The sequence below is a fragment of the Pseudophryne corroboree genome, chromosome 7 (genome assembly GCF_028390025.1).
Source record: "Pseudophryne corroboree isolate aPseCor3 chromosome 7, aPseCor3.hap2, whole genome shotgun sequence".
Lineage (NCBI taxonomy): Eukaryota > Metazoa > Chordata > Amphibia > Anura > Myobatrachidae > Pseudophryne > Pseudophryne corroboree.
The window spans coordinates 207,499,994-207,525,043 of NC_086450.1; the positions used below are offsets into that span (position 1 = coordinate 207,499,994).

General features: G+C 43.8%; 1 protein-coding gene across 1 annotated transcript in view; it reads left to right on the top strand.

The window, feature by feature from the left end:
* The window catches only part of MARCHF4 (membrane associated ring-CH-type finger 4), a 189,216-nt gene extending 165,920 nt beyond the window's left edge, over positions 1 to 23,296 (top strand). Inside the window, exon 4 of the mRNA XM_063933959.1 lies at positions 20,305 to 23,296. Coding sequence (XP_063790029.1) covers positions 20,305 to 20,669 — 365 coding nt within the window. The 3' untranslated portion in view covers positions 20,670 to 23,296. The remainder of the gene's footprint in view (positions 1 to 20,304) is intronic.
* The last annotated feature ends 1,754 nt before the right edge of the window (positions 23,297 to 25,050 follow it).

Genomic DNA, 25,050 nt, shown 5'->3' on the forward strand with positions numbered 1-25,050 from the left:
GCTCCGAGACCTCAGGTGACGTCAGGCGGGTGGCGCCTACTGATCCGTCCCAGGAGGCGGGAAGAGGCGGTACCAGAGACAGTGGAGGTGGTCCGGGGGAGCGGCCTTCTGGATATTGACAGGTGGGCGGAGTCAGCCTAATAGCCCCAGCATTGAGAGACTGACGTTGTGAGACTGGAGGGGCAGATCGAGAGGCGGTGCTGCGTACCATGGGGGTCATTCCGACCCGAACGCTCGCTGCAGTTTATCGCAGCTCAGCAATCAGGTCAGAACTGCGAATGCGCCGGCGCCACAGTGCGCCGGCGCATGCCGGACGGCTGAAGGTCATCTTTCCCTAGCGATCGCCTCTGCCTGATCGACAAGCAGAGGCGGTCGCTGGGCAGTAGGGCGGCGGCATGGCGGCGTTTGGCTGCCCTTATGGGGGCACGGTCCGGGTCACACAGGCGTGGCCAGACCACGTGGGGGGCGGGCCGCAGCAGCTGCGTGACATCACATGCAGCCGATGTGACTATGGGCAGCGACGATAAACTCCCGGCCACCTGCAGGAGCTGCGCTGGCCGGGAGTTACTCCACAAGTTCAAAAACATCGCCGCTGTGCGATGCTTTTGTACTTGTGCTAGGGGGAAGGCCAGACTGACATGCGGGGCGGACTAGCCCTGTGCTGAGCGTCCCCCCGCAGGTCTGGTAACATGATCGTAGCTGTGCTAAATCAACTCGGAATGACCCCCCCTATAAGGCTACAGGAGACTGATACAGCTACAGCTATTAAAGAGGTATATTGCATCCACAGTTAACACCATACCTCAGTGTAGAGATCTTAATTACTCAGCGAGGACACCTCCAGAACAATTTAGTCATAATAAGTGCACTTATTATAGCTAGATGTAAAAACAGAGTATTGATACTGCAGTGCAACAGTGTATTACATCAAATCCGTATTGAGTGACAGCACAGGGACAGCTACAGTCATCAGATCATATACAGAAAATATGACCGACTTCAGCCTGCTGCGTCCTGCATCTTCTGTTAGGAACAGATTCCCCAGTAATAATCCAAAACTAACAGCTGTGATTGGTCTACTAAGACTGTCCTAATCTCTGAACAATTAATCTGTCACGTCAGGACTAGCTAGCGAGAATTTCCCTACATTCTAACAGGATTACAAATAGCCTTTGCAGCTGGGTGACTAATACCTATACTTGTTACACCTGCATCTAGTCTTTCTGGAATACCAAATCTTCATACCGCTACCGTGAGCCTAGTGGAAGGAACGATAGTGCTAATTGGTAATAACTTAAATAGATATTACAATCTTTGCAGGGAAACGGCCTACCAGCAGCACATAACTGTACTATTGTAACCTAAGCAGGACATTGTTGCAACCTGCTGTTCACAGGAGATAGTCCGAATAGCATCAGTTAAGTAGTACCCAATTGAACGGTACCGTATGGAAGGACTTATGAGTTAAATGTAGAAACTGATGTAGTATCATCCATGCCAAGTTGAAATACATTCTTAAAGTAATACTGTATAGCCTATATATTTACCAAGTGTTATGTGTGTTTGTATTTGTGGTTATAAATAAATGGTACGTGTTAACCATTGAAATTTTGGGAGCTGCTTACTTGGAAGCACGACACGGAGCAGTTTAATAAACGCGTTTATTAATCTTATGGTGAAACATTTTGTTGACATTTGAAATTCAATCGTATGGTAATTGTTTTTAGAAACTTATGCTTACTTACCCTGTAAGGAATTCCTTTACAACTCATATTCTTATAAATTGATAATCAGTTCTAACGCAAACTAAAGGTGACAGTTATTCCTTGGAAGTCGTCATCCACACCTATCTGCGAAGAGTCAAAGACGATAAGTTCTAGGAGACGGAACAAACCTTTATCTACATACTTACCCTTCCAAAAAAACTGAATACGTACCTGGGTATCACACATGTGATACGGAACAGAGGGTCTGATTGCATTTGCAGTCCTTAGTAATGCAAATGCAGGAGGAGGTGCTTACCACCTCCTCCCTCCATTTGTGATGTGAACACATCTCAGATGAACATCGTGACCATTAGTCACGATGTTCATCTGCGACGGCAGGCTGAGTTAACTTCAGCTTTCTCAGCATTGCTGTCGCAGGGAGGCTTGCGAGGCCAAGGAAACTGTGTCTCGCGACGCAGTTCTTGGCCTCGCCATTCCCGGAAAACAAGGGCAACATGCCCTGTCCCTCCCTTTGAACTCCTCTGCCCGTCATACCTGTGTCGCGTACGAAGGACCCATTCAGCACATGTGCTACTGTAGTTACATAACTGGAAATAAGTAAAAATAATTTAAATACATTTCTCCCTGGGAGTAGCTGGATATATGGGGGGAAGTGTAATAGGGTGTGAAAACCAGGCTGATTTTGCCATGTAAATGATTGCCACTTTAAAAAAACAGAAGAATTTTACCAAAATTTCTCACTTTCTGAATCTCACACCCTATTACATTTCTCCCCATGGTGTTCTGAGCTGTGGCATTTGTTCTATATTGATGATTTTACGTGCTGTCTCATACTGGAGGGAAGCAGGACATTAATTCATGTGTGTACGCTATGGCCGATGTTCACACAAGTGAGCGATTATCAGAAGATTATGCAAGTGCTGCATCAGGGTGTCGCTGTGATGTAATAGCAATGTGGATTTCATGACAAAGGGATTGATAGGAAGTGACTGGAGGTGTTAATGGAAGTGGTTGCCAAAATACATGCATTCTATTGCTGTTTCGATGCGTGTATCTGCCGTCAGCATCAGGCTCAAAGGTACAAAAACATGTGGCTTTGTCCAGTCCGCGTAGCCATAGGCTAACATTTAGACCTGATGGTCCGTGTTTTTGCGTATAGGCTGCAAATTAGTACACAAATGCGATTGAGTTTGTGATGGCACTAGTGGGCGTCTCTTCATTTTAGGACGGCAACTTCACTTGCTAACATTATCATTTGAAAAGCCGAGAAAATTGCACACACTAAAGCATGTGCGTACAAACATGTGCGTGCTTCAATGGCCTGGAGGTATGGGCGTGTGACCTAGTGAGACGGGAGGGTGTCCCTGCATTACGCCCCTTGTTTAATTGCTGGGGGCATGTGCAGAGCTTCCTGAGATGCTGGCCTGTCTGTCATCCTCCTCTATAGTGTATGCATGCCATGTACATGGCATCCATTCACCACTGTACTATGCAGGCAGCAGGTGAGAGACTTCCCAGCCTCACTCCCTCCTAGGATACTGCAGCCCGCTGGTGTGACAGCAGGACTGTACCTGAAAAGCGGGACTGTCCCGCCAGAATCTGAATGTTTGGGAGATCTGCTGTTTAATAAATGTTGCCATTTGTGGTGATACATTTGTCATAATTACATGAAATGCAAGAGATTCCAGATTTGTGATAATATAGAAGTCACCACTATCACCTGTGCATCACTCTTAGCTGAATTGACCCCTATGTGTTTGTAAGGCGTTTTTTTTGTAAATATTTGCATTTCCCATTGATTATTAATAAATAACAGCTAACTTGTAACTAGAGAACTAGATTATGTAACCTTATAGTGATTGTTTGAGAAATTGTAATTAAACATCTTTTGTGATCAGATTCTATATATTCTGTATAACAAATGTGCCTCGTGGCTCAGTGATGTCACTGGTTCCTTATGAATGTACAGTCTGCGCTGTGTAGGCGACAGATGCCGTAACATCCCTCAGATTTATATTGTTAAAAAATAGACAACTGGGAACTTTTGTTTATCTTTCTCTAGGATGATCTGAGGGGGTGGGGCGGAGGAGAGCGGGATCTGCCTCTCATCTCACTTTCATCATTCTCACATTATTCCACGCAGTGATTCTTGTTACATACAAGTCAGTTTACAGCTGGTCCATCCCTCCATCTCTCATTGTACTGATTCCTGATCTCAGCACGAGAAATCAATACCCAATTTTAAGCACTGGAAAGGAGAGGAAATAAAAACAAGACACTGTTCATTTCTATGATGTGATTGATTCTGGTGCACAGATGCTGTTAGCTTCATTCCGTCACAGTGGCATTTGTGATTGTATCCGGAGTACAAGAGAGGCGCTCATTGAAGATGTACTGATGCAATGATAAAGGTTATTGTATGCTGAATTCTTTGTTTCTTTATAGCTGCCTGCAGCCAGACCTTGCTGGATGTTCCTGAACTATGGGTTGCCTGCCGCTAATACAGAGCCTTGTAGGTAGCCACGGATCCAAAAATACATAAAAGGAGGAGCGTTATAATACAGATAATGGAAAATAAATAAATTAAACCACTCCTGCATATGAATATTTCTGTGAAAGCGTATTTTAATTATGTATGCACTCTTATTAGCAGCGCACCAGTTCTCCCGCCTCCTCCATCATGATGACAAGGACCACTAATAATAAGAGAGATTTCAGTTTATCACCATTATACTGGTATTAAGAGACATTTTTACTAGAGATGAGCGGGTTCGGTTTCTCTGAATCCGAACCCGCACGAACTTCATGTTTTTTTCACGGGTCCGAGCAGACTCGGATCCTCCCGCCTTGCTCGGTTAACCCGAGCGCGCCCGAACGTCATCATGACGCTGTCGGATTCTCGCGAGACTCGGATTCTATATAAGGAGCCGCGCGTCGCCGCCATTTTCACACGTGCATTGAGATTGATAGGAAGAGGACGTGGCTGGCGTCCTCTCCATTTAGATTAGGGTTGAGAGAGAGAGAGAGAGATTGACCTGAGGCTGTGATACTGTAGAAGAGAGTGCAGAGTTTAGTGACTGACGACCACAGTGACCACCAGACAGTGCAGTTGTTTGTTTTATTTAATATATCCGTTCTCTGCCTGAAAAAAACGATACACACAGTGACTCAGTCACATACCATATCTGTGTGCACTGCTCAGCCCAGTGTGCTGCATCAATGTATATATATATCTGACTGTGCTCAGCTCACACAGCTTATAATTGTGGGGGAGACTGGGGAGCACTGCAGTGCCAGTTATAGGTTATAGCAGGAGCCAGGAGTACATAATATTATATTAAAATTAAACAGTGCACACTTTTGCTGCAGGAGTGCCACTGCCAGTGTGACTAGTGACCAGTGACCTGACCACCAGTATATATAATATTAGTAGTATACTATCTCTTTATCAACCAGTCTATATTAGCAGCAGACACAGTACAGTGCGGTAGTTCACGGCTGTGGCTACCTCTGTGTCGGCACTCGGCAGCCCGTCCATAATTGTATATACCACCTAACCGTGGTTTTTTTTTCTTTCTTTATAGTCATACTAGTTACGAGTATACTATCTCTTTATCAACCAGTCTATATTAGCAGCAGACACAGTACAGTGCGGTAGTTCACGGCTGTGGCTACCTCTGTGTCGGCACTCGGCAGCCCGTCCATAATTGTATATACCACCTAACCGTGGTTTTTTTTTCTTTCTTTATACATACATACTAGTTACGAGTATACTATCTCTTTATCAACCAGTCTATATTAGCAGCAGACACAGTACAGTGCGGTAGTTCACGGCTGTGGCTACCTCTGTGTCGGCACTCGGCAGCCCGTCCATAATTGTATATACCACCTAACCGTGGTTTTTTTTTCTTTCTTTATACATACATACTAGTTACGAGTATACTATCTCTTTATCAACCAGTCTATATATTAGCAGCAGACACAGTACAGTGCGGTAGTTCACGGCTGTGGCTACCTCTGTGTCGGCACTCGGCAGCCCGTCCATAATTGTATATACCACCTAACCGTGGTTTTTTTTTCTTTCTTTATACATACATACTAGTTACGAGTATACTATCTCTTTATCAACCAGTCTATATATTAGCAGCAGACACAGTACAGTGCGGTAGTTCACGGCTGTGGCTACCTCTGTGTCGGCACTCGGCAGCCCGTCCATAATTGTATATACCACCTAACCGTGGTTTTTTTTTCTTTCTTTATACATACATACTAGTTACGAGTATACTATCTCTTTATCAACCAGTCTATATTAGCAGCAGACACAGTACAGTGCGGTAGTTCACGGCTGTGGCTACCTCTGTGTCGGCACTCGGCAGCCCGTCCATAATTGTATATACCACCTAACCGTGGTTTTTTTTTCTTTCTTTATACATACATACTAGTTACGAGTATACTATCTCTTTATCAACCAGTCTATATATTAGCAGCAGACACAGTACAGTGCGGTAGTTCACGGCTGTGGCTACCTCTGTGTCGGCACTCGGCAGCCCGTCCATAATTGTATATACCACCTAACCGTGTTTTTTTTTTCTTTCTTTATACATACATACTAGTTACGAGTATACTATCTCTTTATCAACCAGTCTATATATTAGCAGCAGACACAGTACAGTGCGGTAGTTCACGGCTGTGGCTACCTCTGTGTCGGCACTCGGCAGCCCGTCCATAATTGTATATACCACCTAACCGTGGTTTTTTTTTCTTTCTTTATACATACATACTAGTTACGAGTATACTATCTCTTTATCAACCAGTCTATATTAGCAGCAGACACAGTACAGTGCGGTAGTTCACGGCTGTGGCTACCTCTGTGTCGGCACTCGGCAGCCCGTCCATAATTGTATATACCACCTAACCGTGGTTTTTTTTTCTTTCTTTATACATACATACTAGTTACGAGTATACTATCTCTTTATCAACCAGTCTATATATTAGCAGCAGACACAGTACAGTGCGGTAGTTCACGGCTGTGGCTACCTCTGTGTCGGCACTCGGCAGCCCGTCCATAATTGTATATACCACCTAACCGTGGTTTTTTTTTCTTTCTTTATAGTCATACTAGTTACGAGTATACTATCTCTTTATCAACCAGTCTATATTAGCAGCAGACACAGTACAGTGCGGTAGTTCACGGCTGTGGCTACCTCTGTGTCGGCACTCGGCAGCCCGTCCATAATTGTATATACCACCTAACCGTGGTTTTTTTTTCTTTCTTTATACATACATACTAGTTACGAGTATACTATCTCTTTATCAACCAGTCTATATTAGCAGCAGACACAGTACAGTGCGGTAGTTCACGGCTGTGGCTACCTCTGTGTCGGCACTCGGCAGCCCGTCCATAATTGTATATACCACCTAACCGTGGTTTTTTTTTCTTTCTTTATACATACATACTAGTTACGAGTATACTATCTCTTTATCAACCAGTCTATATATTAGCAGCAGACACAGTACAGTGCGGTAGTTCACGGCTGTGGCTACCTCTGTGTCGGCACTCGGCAGCCCGTCCATAATTGTATATACCACCTAACCGTGGTTTTTTTTTCTTCTTTATACATACATACTACTACGACATCTCTTTATCAACCAGTCTATATTAGCAGCAGACACAGTACAGTACGGTAGTTCACGGCTGTGGCTACCTCTGTGTCTGCACTCGGCAGGCAGTCCGTCCATAATTGTATACCACCTAACCGTGGTTTTTTTTTCTTTCTTCTTTATACATACATAGTTACATAGACATCTCTTTATCAACCAGTCTATATTAGCAGCAGACACAGTACAGTACGGTAGTTCACGGCTGTGGCTACCTCTGTGTCTGCACTCGGCAGGCAGTCCGTCCCTAATTGTATACCACCTAACCGTGGTTTTTTTTTCTTTCTTCTTTATACATACATAGTTACATAGACATCTCTTTATCAACCAGTCTATATTAGCAGCAGACACAGTACAGTACGGTAGTTCACGGCTGTGGCTACCTCTGTGTCTGCACTCGGCAGGCAGTCCGTCCATAATTGTATACCACCTAACCGTGGTTTTTTTTTCTTTCTTCTTTATACATACATAGTTACATAGACATCTCTTTATCAACCAGTCTATATTAGCAGCAGACACAGTACAGTACGGTAGTTCACGGCTGTGGCTACCTCTGTGTCTGCACTCGGCAGGCAGTCCGTCCATAATTGTATACCACCTAACCGTGGTTTTTTTTTCTTTCTTCTTTATACATACATAGTTACATAGACATCTCTTTATCAACCAGTCTATATTAGCAGCAGACACAGTACAGTACGGTAGTTCACGGCTGTGGCTACCTCTGTGTCTGCACTCGGCAGGCAGTCCGTCCATAATTGTATACCACCTAACCGTGGTTTTTTTTTCTTTCTTCTTTATACATACATAGTTACATAGACATCTCTTTATCAACCAGTCTATATTAGCAGCAGACACAGTACAGTACGGTAGTTCACGGCTGTGGCTACCTCTGTGTCTGCACTCGGCAGGCAGTCCATAATTGTATACTAGTATCCATCTCCATTGTTTACCTGAGGTGCCTTTTAGTTGTGCCTATTAAAATATGGAGAACAAAAATGTTGAGGTTCCAAAATTAGGGAAAGATCAAGATCCACTTCCACCTCGTGCTGAAGCTGCTGCCACTAGTCATGGCCGAGACGATGAAATGCCAGCAACGTCGTCTGCCAAGGCCGATGCCCAATGTCATAGTACAGAGCATGTCAAATCCAAAACACCAAATATCAGAAAAAAAAGGACTCCAAAACCTAAAATAAAATTGTCGGAGGAGAAGCGTAAACTTGCCAATATGCCATTTACGACACGGAGTGGCAAGGAACGGCTGAGGCCCTGGCCTATGTTCATGGCTAGTGGTTCAGCTTCACATGAGGATGGAAGCACTCAGCCTCTCGCTAGAAAAATGAAAAGACTCAAGCTGGCAAAAGCAGCACAGCAAAGAACTGTGCATTCTTCGAAATCCCAAATCCACAAGGAGAGTCCAATTGTGTCGGTTGCGATGCCTGACCTTCCCAACACTGGACGTGAAGAGCATGCGCCTTCCACCATTTGCACGCCCCCCTGCAAGTGCTGGAAGGAGCACCCGCAGTCCAGTTCCTGATAGTCAGATTGAAGATGTCAGTGTTGAAGTACACCAGGATGAGGAGGATATGGGTGTTGCTGGCGCTGGGGAGGAAATTGACCAGGAGGATTCTGATGGTGAGGTGGTTTGTTTAAGTCAGGCACCCGGGGAGACACCTGTTGTCCGTGGGAGGAATATGGCCGTTGACATGCCAGGTGAAAATACCAAAAAAATCAGCTCTTCGGTGTGGAGGTATTTCACCAGAAATGCGGACAACAGGTGTCAAGCCGTGTGTTCCCTTTGTCAAGCTGTAATAAGTAGGGGTAAGGACGTTAACCACCTCGGAACATCCTCCCTTATACGTCACCTGCAGCGCATTCATAATAAGTCAGTGACAAGTTCAAAAACTTTGGGTGACAGCGGAAGCAGTCCACTGACCAGTAAATCCCTTCCTCTTGTAACCAAGCTCACGCAAACCACCCCACCAACTCCCTCAGTGTCAATTTCCTCCTTCCCCAGGAATGCCAATAGTCCTGCAGGCCATGTCACTGGCAATTCTGACGATTCCTCTCCTGCCTGGGATTCCTCCGATGCATCCTTGCGTGTAACGCCTACTGCTGCTGGCGCTGCTGTTGTTGCTGCTGGGAGTCGATGGTCATCCCAGAGGGGAAGTCGTAAGCCCACTTGTACTACTTCCAGTAAGCAATTGACTGTTCAACAGTCCTTTGCGAGGAAGATGAAATATCACAGCAGTCATCCTGCTGCAAAGCGGATAACTGAGGCCTTGACAACTATGTTGGTGTTAGACGTGCGTCCGGTATCCGCCGTTAGTTCACAGGGAACTAGACAATTTATTGAGGCAGTGTGCCCCCGTTACCAAATACCATCTAGGTTCCACTTCTCTAGGCAGGCGATACCGAGAATGTACACGGACGTCAGAAAAAGACTCACCAGTGTCCTAAAAAATGCAGTTGTACCCAATGTCCACTTAACCACGGACATGTGGACAAGTGGAGAAGGGCAGGGTCAGGACTATATGACTGTGACAGCCCACTGGGTAGATGTATGGACTCCCGCCGCAAGAACAGCAGCGGCGGCACCAGTAGCAGCATCTCGCAAACGCCAACTCTTTCCTAGGCAGGCTACGCTTTGTATCACCGCTTTCCAGAATACGCACACAGCTGAAAACCTCTTACGGCAACTGAGGAAGATCATCGTGGAATGGCTTACCCCAATTGGACTCTCCTGTGGATTTGTGGCATCGGACAACGCCAGCAATATTGTGTGTGCATTTAATATGGGCAAATTCCAGCACGTCCCATGTTTTGCACATACCTTGAATTTGGTGGTGCAGAATTTTTTAAAAAACGACAGGGGCGTGCAAGAGATGCTGTCGGTGGCCAGAAGAATTGCGGGACACTTTCGGCGTACAGGCACCACGTACAGAAGACTGGAGCACCACCAAAAACTACTGAACCTGCCCTGCCATCATCTGAAGCAAGAAGTGGTAACGAGGTGGAATTCAACCCTCTATATGCTTCAGAGGTTGGAGGAGCAGCAAAAGGCCATTCAAGCCTATACAATTGAGCACGATATAGTAGGTGGAATGCACCTGTCTCAGGCGCAGTGGAGAATGATTTCAACGTTGTGCAAGGTTCTGATGCCCTTTGAACTTGCCACACGTGAAGTCAGTTCAGACACTGCCAGCCTGAGTCAGGTCATTCCCCTCATCAGGCTTTTGCAGAAGAAGCTGGAGACATTGAAGGAGGAGCTAACACGGAGCGATTCCGCTAGGCATGTGGGACTTGTGGATGGAGCCCTTAATTCGCTTAACAAGGATTCACGGGTGGTCAATCTGTTGAAATCAGAGCACTACATTTTGGCCACCGTGCTCGATCCTAGATTTAAAGCCTACCTTGGATCTCTCTTTCCGGCAGACACAAGTCTGCTGGGGTTGAAAGACCTGCTGGTGACAAAATTGTCAAGTCAAGCGGAACGCGACCTGTCAACATCTCCTCCTTCACATTCTCCCGCAACTGGGGGTGCGAGGAAAAGGCTCAGAATTCCGAGCCCATCCGCTGGCGGTGATGCAGGGCAGTCTGGAGCGACTGCTGATGCTGACATCTGGTCCGGACTGAAGGACCTGACAACGATTACGGACATGTCGTCTACTGTCACTGCATATGATTCTCTCAACATTGATAGAATGGTGGAGGATTATATGAGTGACCGCATCCAAGTAGGCACGTCACACAGTCCGTACTTATACTGGCAGGAAAAAGAGGCAATTTGGAGGCCCTTGCACAAACTGGCTTTATTCTACCTAAGTTGCCCTCCCACAAGTGTGTACTCCGAAAGAGTGTTTAGTGCCGCCGCTCACCTTGTCAGCAATCGGCGTACGAGGTTACATCCAGAAAATGTGGAGAAGATGATGTTCATTAAAATGAATTATAATCAATTCCTCCGCGGAGACATTGACCAGCAGCAATTGCCTCCACAAAGTACACAGGGAGCTGAGATGGTGGATTCCAGTGGGGACGAATTGATAATCTGTGAGGAGGGGGATGTACACGGTGATATATCGGAGGGTGATGATGAGGTGGACATCTTGCCTCTGTAGAGCCAGTTTGTGCAAGGAGAGATTAATTGCTTCTTTTTTGGGGGGGGTCCAAACCAACCCGTCATATCAGTCACAGTCGTGTGGCAGACCCTGTCACTGAAATGATGGGTTGGTTAAAGTGTGCATGTCCTGTTTTGTTTATACAACATAAGGGTGGGTGGGAGGGCCCAAGGACAATTCCATCTTGCACCTCTTTTTTCTTTTCTTTTTCTTTGCATCATGTGCTGATTGGGGAGGGTTTTTTGGAAGGGACATCCTGCGTGACACTGCAGTGCCACTCCTAAATGGGCCCGGTGTTTGTGTCGGCCACTAGGGTCGCTAATCTTACTCACACAGTCAGCTACCTCATTGCGCCTCTTTTTTTCTTTGCGTCATGTGCTGTTTGGGGAGGGTTTTTTGGAAGGGACATCCTGCGTGACACTGCAGTGCCACTCCTAGATGGGCCCGGTGTTTGTGTCGGCCACTAGGGTCGCTAATCTTACTCACACAGCTACCTCATTGCGCCTCTTTTTTTCTTTGCGTCATGTGCTGTTTGGGGAGGGTTTTTTGGAAGGGACATCCTGCGTGACACTGCAGTGCCACTCCTAGATGGGCCCGGTGTTTGTGTCGGCCACTAGGGTCGCTAATCTTACTCACACAGCTACCTCATTGCGCCTCTTTTTTTCTTTGCGTCATGTGCTGTTTGGGGAGGGTTTTTTGGAAGGGCCATCCTGCGTGACACTGCAGTGCCACTCCTAGATGGGCCCGGTGTTTGTGTCGGCCACTAGGGTCGCTAATCTTACTCACACAGCTACCTCATTGCGCCTCTTTTTTTCTTTGCGTCATGTGCTGTTTGGGGAGGGTTTTTTGGAAGGGACATCCTGCGTGACACTGCAGTGCCACTCCTAGATGGGCCCGGTGTTTGTGTCGGCCACTAGGGTCGCTTATCTTACTCACACAGCGACCTCGGTGCAAATTTTAGGACTAAAAATAATATTGTGAGGTGTGAGGTATTTAGAATAGACTGAAAATGAGTGTAAATTATGGTTTTTGAGGTTAATAATACTTTGGGATCAAAATGACCCCCAAATTCTATGATTTAAGCTGTTTTTTAGTGGTTTTTGAAAAAAACACCCGAATCCAAAACACACCCGAATCCGACAAAAAAAATTCGGTGAGGTTTTGCCAAAACGCGTTCGAACCCAAAACACGGCCGCGGAACCGAACCCAAAACCAAAACACAAAACCCGAAAAATTTCAGGCGCTCATCTCTAATTTTTACTCCCTTCCTGTAACAGTTAATGTGGGCCTCTTTTAAGTGCTTGGATTAAATACTTTTGCCTAACCCCTCCTTCTTCCATCATGAATGTAAATGGTCATGTACAGTAGCACTTTGTTGTATGGAACTACGCGGTGATAACATTTTAATGTCCTGATACATTGTTCTTGTTACAGCCACTTATCTTCTGTATGTCCATGTGTATCCAGTTTTAAAGAATGAATACCACAGATGCTATGCTGTAACACTGATGAACATGCTAGTCTAATGTGCACTTCAGTTTCTTCTGTCAATGGCAGGACATTAATAAACAATGGTGATACATCAACAAAAGACCAATGAAACACAAAACTCAGAGGGGGAGATGTATCAAGCCTTGGAGAGTGAGAAAGTGGAGAAGGTGCCAATATCAGCCAATCAGCTTCTTGCTATCATTTTATAGACTGCACTAGATAAATGATAGCTAAAAGCTGATTAATCACTATGGGCAACTTCTTCACTAGTCCTTTTTAGAAGGTTGGATAGATCTTCCCATGGGCGGGATATACTACACATCTCATTGAGGATGTGATACATCCTACCACTTGTTTGGTAGATGCTGGCATTAATAATGGTATGTACCTAGAAACACAATTAAAATCGAAAAAGACAGCTCTCTCTCTCGTCTTCCGGTTCCGGCTGCGATGCACTAGCAGCGTGTGGAAAGAGCTCTGCTGCCGCCCGCCGGGAAAACACTTTTAAAAGGTTGTAAAACCTCCATTACGGCCCGGTCTTCTCCCCCAAGCCGCTGGTGGAAGCCCCCTGCCCGCCATGGACCGCTATTTAGCCCCTGCTGCGCTCTCGAAAAAAGAGCAAAAGTGGGAAAAGGAAAAGCGCCACCTGGAGCTTAAAATGGCGCTGGACGCGGAGGCACTGACGGCGGCTCCCCCCTCCTCCTCCTCCTCCTCCTCTTCAACAACACTGACAGCTGAGACTGTGATGCCTACAGCAACTACTGCGCGGACCGCAGATCAGGTACTTTTTACACCCGCAGTACCCGTTACGGGATGAGTACTAAATGCCGCCGGCCGGAATCCCGGCGGTCGAAATACCGACGCTGGAATCCCGACCACACAATCCTGACAGGGGTGGCGAGCGGAACGCAGCCCCTTGCGGGCTCGCTTCGCTCACCACGCTGCGGGCACGGTGCCTTGCTACGCTCGGCACACTATTATATTCTCCCTCTATGGGTGTCGTGGACACCCACGGAGGGAGAATATGTCGGGATTGTGGCGGTCGGGATTCCGGCGTCGGTATTTCGACCGCCGGGATTCCGGCCGGCGGCATCTTGACCGCATCCCCCCGTTACATATGAGAACATGGTGGGGGCGATACGTAAGGCTATGGGGCCCCTAATTAAAGCCCTGACTGAAGATATAAATAAACAATTGACTCAGCTTACGCACCGTGTCCTGCAAACTGAACAAAGGGCAGGAGAAATGTTTCATGACATATCTGAGCTTAAACAGGATATGGCCCATGTTACCCGTTCTCACCACCAGATCTGGAACAAGCTAGATGATTTGGAAAATAGGTCGCACAGGTCGAATTTACGGGTGGTGGGGCTCCCTGAAACCCTTCGGTGTGCGGCACTGTATACCTTTCTCCGTATCACACTCCCAGAACTGTTGAATATCACTGATTCTTGTCGGGACATGGTTATAGAAAGGGCACATAGAGTGGGTGCTCAGAAAAGTTATGAGGGAGCCAGACCCAGAGTGGTGTTGTTTAAATGCCTTAATTTCCTGCACAAGGAAGAAATTTGGAAAGCATCCAGAAAAATCCGGAATCTCATGTGGGAATCACATAAAGTTTTAATTTTTCAGGACTATTCGGTGGAACTCTCGAAAGCACGAAAGGCGTTTCCCCCTATATGTTCTAAGCTAGTACAACTTGGCAGGAAATTCTCACTATTATACCCTGCAAGGCTCCGTATTTGCTCAGGCACCTCTTTTACGGACTTCCTCTCGGCGGATGATGCTTTCTTAAATGAGGAGGAAGATTCTGTACGAACACAGGGAGATGCATCTGGGGACATATGACCTCTCATAATTAAGCTCCTCTGCTAACTAGAGTGCTGTCTTTATATTATTACATGGGTTTATTATAACTGCTTGCTTTGATATGACTCTCTATTGCCAATTATGCTTTAAACTACTACCTTTAGACTTTGTATTTAAGAGATCCGGGAAATCTATAGACTTTCTACTTGTTTTGTGTGCGATAATGGGCTGTTGTACCTTGCTGCATGTTGGTCTTTATTGCTGTAACCGTTTATTTTTGAGAGGGCAGGCCGTACTGATCTATTTTTTACTACCCGGCGGGGTAGGCAAGGAGTTTCTTTTCCTTCCTTATGGTTATGTTATTACTTCCTTCGTTTAACCCCGGGAGTTATTTAATTGTGTTAAGAATGTTTTTCTTGAATGCTATTTTTCTGGCTTGCAACTTAGTTTCCTCGCTGCTAGACGGGCGGCAACGGTTGCTTCTTCTAAGGTTTTGCTGCGATACGTGGATTATTAATTCTACGTGTCCTTTTCTATACTTTTCAACTGTCTCTCTCTCTCTCTTTCTTCTCTCTCCCTTCCCCACATACTGATTTGTCACGATGGAGTAATGGGTACCAATATTTAGATGTGTATCTGATACCTGCTGCTTATATACTATCATGCTCACCTGTATCCACCTTACTACAAAAGGATAATTAGATGACTACGATTAAAATAGGGTCTTGGAATATTGGAGGGATCAACTCTCCACATAAAAGGAAAAAGGTTTTGTTATACCTAAACAAATTGAAGATAGATGTGATATATTTGCAGGAAACCCATTTAAAAGAATCTGAGATGCTCAAACTGAATTCTCTGTCGTGGAAACTGATTGCATCCTCACCATATACATCCAAGGCTAGAGGTGTAGCTATATTAATTAAACAACATGTTAGGATGGAAATTAAGGAAACAATAGTGGATCCTGAGGGTAGATATGTGGTATGTAGAGTTCTTCTGGATAATAATGCCTATTGTCTATGTAATTTGTATGCCCCAAATACGAATGTGCAGCCCTTCTTGCAAAATATAATGCAGATTCTCACGCCCTATTCAGACATTCCTATTATCGTAGGGGGTGACCTCAATGCGGTGTCCTCTTTGTTGCTAGATAGACAAATGCCCAGACGTAGGAAGGTCAAACTACCCAAAAAGGTGTTCCCTGGTTTACAAGATCAATGAACTTGTTAGATATATGGAGAACTCTTAATACGACAGATAGAGCATATACGTGCCTCTCGGCGGCGCATAACATGCTCTCTAAGATTGACTACTTGCTGCCCTCCATATTATTACTGCCCAATATAACGACAGTAGGTATTGAGCCCATCACAATATCCGATCATGCAGTAGTGTGGTTGGACATGACATTACAGACGGATAGGGGTCCTTTCCGATCTTGGAGATTCCCATCGTCAATGGCATTATCTCTTGATTTTAGAGAGATGCTTAATGAGGCCTGGGACTCTTACTTGGCTAATAATGAGAGTACTTTAATAGAATCACCACAGTTATTCTGGCAGGCCTCTAAAACAGTCTTACGGGGTGAAATTATTTCCTATACCTCTAAAGTTTATAAAAAACTGCGAAATGACTTTCTCCAAGCCCAGCAATCATTGACAGACAATTTTCAGGCTTATAAAACTTCCCGACGGCAGTCAACAGGGACAATTACTCAAAGGCGAGGGTGGTGTTTGAGAGTTTATTTGCCAAAATGGAATCCCGTCACACTTTTAAAAAAGATGCCAAATTCCACCATTTTGGCAACAAATCAGGGAAACTCCTCTCCAGTTTACTGAGAGGACAAAGATCACCTATGCTTGTACATCCTCTTAAGACTAACACGGGCTCGGTTACAACAGATAGTGTTCAGATTTCCCAGATAATGCAAACATTTTACGCGGACTTATACTCAGAACCCCCACCGCCAAACCCAGACGCAAAATTATTTTGGGAGAACTTACCAGTCCTCCAGTTATCAGAAAGACATGGGGATCAGCTGATCCTGGCCATCTCTGAGGCGGAGGTATCCAAGGCCATCGCGAACCTTAAAACCGGCAAAGCACCGGGCCCGGACGGCCTTACATTCGAATACTATAAATTACTGACCCCTAGGCTGATCCCCCTACTTACTAAAGTGTTTAACAGTATCTTTACCACCGGGAATATGCCACTATACTTTAATTTGGCAGTGCTTAATGTCCTTCCCAAAGTAGGAAGAGACTTATCTGATCCGGGGTCGTATAGACCAATCTCCTTGCTCAACTTGGATTACAAGCTTCTAACCAAAATATTAGCGGAAAGGCTTAAATCAGTATTACCCACTTTAATCAATTGTGATCAGACAGACTTTATAGCGGGCAGATCCTCTGTGGTCAACATCAGGAAAGTATTAACAGCTATAGATATATCCCAACGTGAGTTGCCAAAGATCCCTGCAGTGATTTTGTCATTGGACGCGGAAAAAGCCTTTGACATGGTGCATTGGGAATACCTGTATGACACAATGCAACAATTTGGCATCCCCCATGACTTTATAAATTTTATCAAAACATTGTATACCAACTCTAATACTCATGTTTTATGCAATGGCTATCTGTCACCGGCGTTCTCTATTTATCGGGGCACCAGACAGGGCTGTCCACGCTCACCCCTCCTGTTTGCACTGGCCTTGGAGCCCCTAGCTATTGCCATCCGGCAGTCACCCTTATACCAGGGTATCAAGATTAGGGAAGTGGATCTTCGTATTTCATTGTTCGCAGATGACATGTTACTATTCGCCTCGAAACCTCATGAAACATTACCAGTGGTATTTAGTTTGATTACTGACTTTGGTAAATTCTCGGGTTATAAAGTAAATATTCAAAAATCTGAACTCATCCCCTTAAACGGAGAACCCACATATCTGGCCTCACTGGGTCCACTCCATAATCTAAGAGTAGCCACTACAGCAATTAAATACTTGAGTATTCAGATCCCTGTAAAAATACATGACTTATATAGACTCAACTATACCCCTACAATACTTGCCATGTTGAGAAAAATCCACACATGGAGATTTCTGCCGTTGTCAATGTTAGGACGGAAAGCACTGATTAAATCGGTACTCTTCCCCCAGTTATCATATCTGATTCAGATGTTACCGATACGTCTGTCCAGAGCGGATATCATTCTAGTAGAGAAATTATTTAGTAAATTTATCTGGAAGGGAGGAAAGAGTAGGATCTCTAATGCGCATCTGAAATTACCGCGTGCAAAAGGGGGGATCGGCTTGCCAGATGTTCTGCAATTTTCACACTCTGTCCATTTTCGATACATATTAGATTGGTTGTATGAGAGAAGTGTTTACACATTGTATCCCTTGGATTGTGCTGTGATGGCACCATTTTCCCCAGGGGCTTTACTGTATATGCCCGAATCTAAAATCCCCCTTACCGCCCGCAACCATTTGCTGTTCCGAGATACATACGCTTCCTGGAAGGCTCTAAACAAGAGACTAAATAGAAACTCTAACTATTCTCATTTGTTACCCTTGTGGGGCAACCCTATGTTTTTGCCCGGATTGGGGGATGCGGTCTTTTACCGTCTACAACTAAAAGGTATAAAAAAAATAGCAGATGTGTTTGATCCAGGAGGCGTTATGCTTTCCTTTATAGGTGTACAGGAACGGTATGGGGTACATAGATCCTCTCTATACGCATACTTACAGATTAGGCATTAGATTTTATCACTGTCAGTAGATATGTCTAATTTGTCACGCTCAGACCCTTTGTTCTCTATACTGCAAGGAGAAGGTACGCGACCATACAAAACAAGACTGTTATATCATAAGCTGGTTGCGGTGAATCATGAAAAAACACAAAGTAAGGTTGTGATGTCATGGACACAGTTTATTCCCACTGTAGGTGACTCAATAGGTATGTTTGATCAGTTTGACAGGACGTTACGATTATTACAAGCTTCCTCTTTACAAGAAGTACACATTAAAACAATTTACATATCACAAGCCCAGAGGAAACATTTTGTTCCGGAAGAATCTGGAAGATGCTTGAAGTGTTTTCACTCTTCAGCTACATTCTTCCACAACTTCTGGGAGTGTGGAGTTATAAAGAAATTCTGGAACAAAATAGTTCAATATATTAAGCATACTTATGGTATTAAAGCCACTCTTCTTCCGCAAGCCTTACTATTAGCAGACTTTACACCTTGGAATCTCTAAACAGGTTATACTTAAATATTGGATTTATAAGCATGCCCCTTCCCTGCGGGAAGTGCATCAGAAACTGTTGAGGATCCTGTATTACGATAGGTATTAGGCATATTGCTCTTCTATAAGAAATGGAAACCGCATATCATCACTTTATCACTTGATATGCAATCTCGAATTTTTGCACGTTTTGGGTCAAATGAATGGAATCAACATGAACTGATGATACGTGTTATTTGACCCTTGACGAGGATGGACAATTACTGCTTATTTCCACGGTATGATAGCTTTCTTATGTCTCAGAATCCTTATATTACTATATAGCCGATGAGATATGACACCGTCTAAGTTATGTTTTAGTAAAGAAGTACCCGGTGGGACATTGGTTATACTTTCTCTTACTTCGGCTTTCCCAAATTCCATTACTGCATTAACTTGGGATACTTACAAAATGTACCTTTACTGCCTGATATTAGTGGTCTTCATGATACAATACCCCCCCCCCCCCCACCTCTCTTTCTCTTTTCACTCTTCCTACTCTATTCTGCTTCTTTCTCTATGCTTCTGTAAGTCAATTTTCTTCCTTTTCTGTAAGTCTCTTATTGTGACTATATATGCCAACATTTCTCTTATGAAGCACGAAAATTCATGTGTCGAAATTATTTGATTTCTACGCCTTTTGTGGCATTGTATGTTTTACCACTGTATGCTTTATGCTGTTTTAATACCTCTTTCTACAATGGATATGGGAATGTTGGTTCTTTGTATGTGAAAAGACTTTCTTTGAAAACTCAATAAAAAATGTTTATGACAAAAAAAAAGACAGCTCTCCTGATAAGAGCTGTCCTTTGCGATAGTAGGACTTCTGTGTTTCTGACGCAAGCTGCAGGGGACACTTGGAGGGATCTGGTTGGATCCCTCTCAGAAGGAATGTAAAAAAAAGGTCATAGGCGTTGCTCACCGGGTTCAAGCATCGGAATGTATCACATTCTGCAGCTTGGCACATATAGGAATGCAGCCAAAACTCCAAAATAAATGGCATTTTCAAAGTTTTGGCTGTATTTTCAGGTTTAGTTCATCCCACCCCCTGAGTGAGAAAATTTTTGTGATCCATGATACAAAAAGGTGGTGTTATAGTATATCAAAATGTTGACTTTTAACTTCTATAATTTCCCTCATATATTCTGAAAGTAGACAGGGAGTGATTCAGTATTGTGTGATGTTTGAACTATACTCTATTTCTCTTTGTTTCCAGGACTGATTATCCACGAGGGACCCTCGGTTTATCGGATATTTAAACGATGGCAGGCAGTGAATCAACAATGGAAAGTCCTGAACTATGACAAGTCTAAAGATTTGGAGGATCAGAAATTAGGGAGTAGTCAGCGGACAAACCAGCGTAATACATCCCAGACTAATAACTCGTCCACCGCTGCTGACACAGCCAATAACGCCACCCTTGGTGATAATGGTAATCATAGCCATGGTCACGCGGGAGCTCTTTCGGACCACCACTGTGCTTATACCTTCTTTCACATCCTTAGCCATCTTAGACCACATGAACAGAGAAGTCAAACTAGCACAAACAGAGAGTTTGTAATGAGAGTGACCACTGTCTGAGGTGACCAAAAGGCCTTATCTGGGAGACATGTGCCTTTTTGTTTTAAAATAAGGCCTCAGCTGGACCTTCTCACAGGCGGATAGTTTAACGAGGTCCAGGAAGTTAATGTGGTGCTAGTCGCGTCTAGTCCATGGCTAATCCTAAAGTGCAATATTGACTGTATACTGAGAAAAGACACAAGCATGATTATTGCACCCATCTAAGCTGGTGGCTCTTGCAGGCAGCAGGAAGAGTAAAATGGCCTCCTGCAATGTCCACCACATCTCACTTTCTGTTTATAGGCTGAGATTTACACTGCTACAAGTCTGTGCTCAGTTTCCGGCAGAAGTGCCAACAAGCACAACAGTGAATCGGTTAAATGTTTTGCTAAAAATGAGACTCTGGGCTCCGGATTCTACTGCGGAGAATCTGTTTATTTTAATTTAACTAATTCCCCTGAGGTTTCTAAATCACATCAGGGTTATTCACGCTCATTGCCTCACCCCGTCCCTAAATCTGCCAAGGCTGCTGAGAGTAAGCAGGCAGAGACATAAAGAGAGAGCGCAATCCTCTGTTGCCACCTTTATTCATCAGGAAAGCATTTGGCGCTCATGGCTGAGTTTTTACTTTAGCCTGATTGACCCCAGGCGATAATTATTCACCCCAGTCTCCGTTAGTGTAACAAATGACTGCCGAGGTCTAGCACAGTCGATTTCCCCACACTTTGATGGAAGCACAGGATACACAAAATTGTCTTAACAATGTCAGGGAATTGGTGATTGTATCCACTTCTCCTGATGCTTTATTCGGGCAGGTGGAGTCAAAGCACAATTATTGCAATAAAAAAGAATATCAATATCATAAAAGATCAGCAATTAAGTAAAATTGCTCAACTTATAATAAGATGATCTGTATGTAAAGAAAAGAGGCTGCATTCAAATGAATACTTTAGTACCATCAGCGCAGCACTAAGGATATTGTAATGATCATTCTTGTAATATAATCAAAACCAACAGCAATTCTATTAAATTCTGTAAGGAAGGGGAGGGTATGAGCACTAATTAAACTGATACATGTCTGTTGAACTCTCCAGCTCACAAGTAGATAAGATACATAAGGCAGCAGGGGAATCGCCATCCAAAATGATATTGTAACTGGCATTCTCTAAATTATAATCAGACTGAGGATTTAGGTGAAGTAGTTCACAGAGTTGTAGTTCTTCATTAAGACCCAAGTGGCTCACTCAGATAGACCTCGTGAGTGCAGAGCTTTATCGTTAAGCACTAAGCCCCGTGGGTCTTAATGAAGGACTAGAACTTTATTAGCTATTCACCTAAAGCCTCATTCTTGTTTTAATAAATACAGTGTTCTGCATTGGTCCACTACACTGGCAAACCCTATCAAGGCTGCAAGGGTGTAGCAGTGCTCTGTCCTTATTCGTACTACTTCATGTTTCAGCCAGAGTTGGTGCCTCTCCCAGTACAACTCATCTTATTATGACTTGGGCAATGATATATATATATATATATCTTCTCACACATATGCACACATGGTGTTTTTTAATCCAATAATCCATAACTTTAAAGGAGTTGCAGAATATATAAATGGTACTCTAAGGATGTAACATTATTTAGGGCACTGGGTGTTGATGTTTTAATGCATCACTTATGAAAGTATTAGTATATTACTACTGTGATTCCTGTTGTATCTGTTATGATACCTGAAAATCTCACGTGCTAATATTATAATATTGATATTGGTAACAGTGCAGTAGTTTTGGTGGTGTCACTGAAGTAATTCATTATGGCAATATTTCAGTAACATTGCAGAACTGCAAAATATACAAAATTCCTTGTGGCTCCTACGGGGGTCTATCTGTGCTGCTTACACCAGTATCACTATGTTTGTTCCATTGACTTCATTGCAGACCCTGCGCCAGTGTTACAGAATTACCTGCAAGGACAGTGGGTCTGATTCAGAGATGGTAGCAAATGCCATTACAGCGATCCTATACGCAGCGATTGTGTGTAAATATGCAAATGTGTCAGCCATCGGGATTTGTACTGAGACGCCCCTTGGTGGCTTCTCAGATTCACCATTTACACACAACGGCACAACCATCGGAAGCACATCAGACGATTGTCAACATTTAGATGAACCCAATGGGTGCTCAGTATGGCTGTCGGAAGTTGGATGCCGCAGCTATTTTAACTGCATATGGGACCACAGTCAAAAGCTGTGATACGCCCTCACAAAAATCTTCCACTATGTCCAAAATCAACATTACATCCATCTGTGAATCAGACCCTGTGATACTTTTTCTGCGCCAGTAAAAACATAAGATCACAGACTCCAGAGGGGAGTAGACAATCCAGCCAACAGATTAGAAGCTTTCACCAATTACAACAATTTGGAAGATATGTGGATAAAACCACAAAACCCACGTTGCATACAATTATATTCTGTTTCTTTCACAAAAACATTTTGTGCTTTAATGTCACATAAAAAATCTGTGACAAAGATGCATTAAATCTGTTACTTTTTCTGATGTGTGTTATTGGAAGCTGTACTTCATAAAAAGTTTATTTTTCCATAAACAAATACTAAGTGGACAGTTGTTGGTAAATACAAGCTGGAGTGAGCACTTTCTGGAGTGAGTACCTACTTACTGTAAGTGTGTAACAGTGTTCTAGCTTGAGTTGCTGTTGGAGTGAGTATTCTCAGGATTTGGCTTGAGTGAGCAATTATTTTCTAGTGTGAATAAGGAGTATCTTCTGGCATGAGTATATTTTGAAGTGAAGAGAGAGTATCTTCTTGAGTGAATATCTTCTGGAGTGATTGCTAAGTATGTCCATGAATAATGACAATATGATATATACTACATTATAACTAGTATCTAGTATACTAGTAAATGTTATGTAGAATGAGTTTTATCTCAAATGAGCCTCTTGTGGAGTACATATCTCCAATTTTATATGGAATGTCTTTATTGCATATTGTAACCAGTATCCACTGAAGTTACAGATTGAGCCTCCCTCATCTTTGCCGTTTCTCCACCTAAACAGAGGTTTAGTCGCACCTAGGCGATAGCTTAGGTTATTTAGTTTATGCACGGACAGGCGCGTTGAGGCACGACTACATACTCAGAATGCAATACACATCTCCACCACTGGGTGGCTAATGCTTCACTAAACCAGTACTTTAGAGTGAATACTGGTGGATTGATCTACAGGCTCTGGCAAATGGTCAGTGACGACTGTAATGTTACTGTATACTGTACACACAGACCAATGGTCAGACGGAGAGAGTCAATAAAAAAAATAGTTTATACAGATGCAAATTAATGTGTTATAACACTTGTCCATTGCCGTGTTACTGTATGTGAGCGTCCATGTCCTGTAGTCAAAATATATAAAACAGTATATACATACGCAACTAATGTGTTAAAGCAATAGTGTAGTCCATTGACGTTGACAAATCAATAAATAAAATTAGTGTATACAGTTGCAACTAATGTGTTAAAGCAATTCTGTAGTTCATTGACGTTATATGTATACTGTATGTATTGTACAGTATGAGCGTCCAAGTCCCGTAATGGCATACACCAAAACCAATGGGAAGGGATCACTGCTTACAGTATATTTACACATGAGCTTGTGTATCTATCATGAGGCGTCATGTCTGAGTAGTGAAGTGCGCCGCTTCCCATGCTTAGAGTCCCAGGTTCGATTTCCAAAGTTGCGAATGCATGTTTATTTTTTCCTGACACTTTATTCATTTTTTTTAATCATCAATAGTTTTTTATTGAATTTTTGTGATGCAAAACAGGGGTACAGAAGGAAAAAAAGGGGGGGGAAATAGGTACATGAATACATGAGACAACATAATGGCAAACATGTACAATCAGTTCAAAGTCAATCAAACAAGTACATCAAAGAACTTGCAGTGAACCTAAAATAATGGAAGATGGTAAAAAAGGAGAAGAAAAACAGAACAAAAAAAGGGAGAAAGGCGGCAATGGGCATATTATATATACAGCACTAGAAAGAAGGCCATCCCAGTCTTAGGGAGGGGGGGGACCTCATCAGCCGAGAGGTCAGGAGAATGCAAGTCTGAAGAAGAGGAACGTAGTATCAGTGTAGCGCCCTCACCCTCCATGATAAACAGATGCCAGGGCATCCAACGGACCAGAGGGGATTTAGCGGAGAAGGAGTATGGGATGTGCTCAGTCTCCATCAAAAAGTGCTGCTGTATTTTGTGTATAACCTTCAATAGGGGAGGTGATGTGGGTTGCTTCCAGTTTTGGGCTAAGGCCGCACGTGCAGCGAGACAGATATGTCCTAAAACATAATGTAAATGGGCACCCACGGATCGCGGGTATACATTCAATAAAGCTATAAG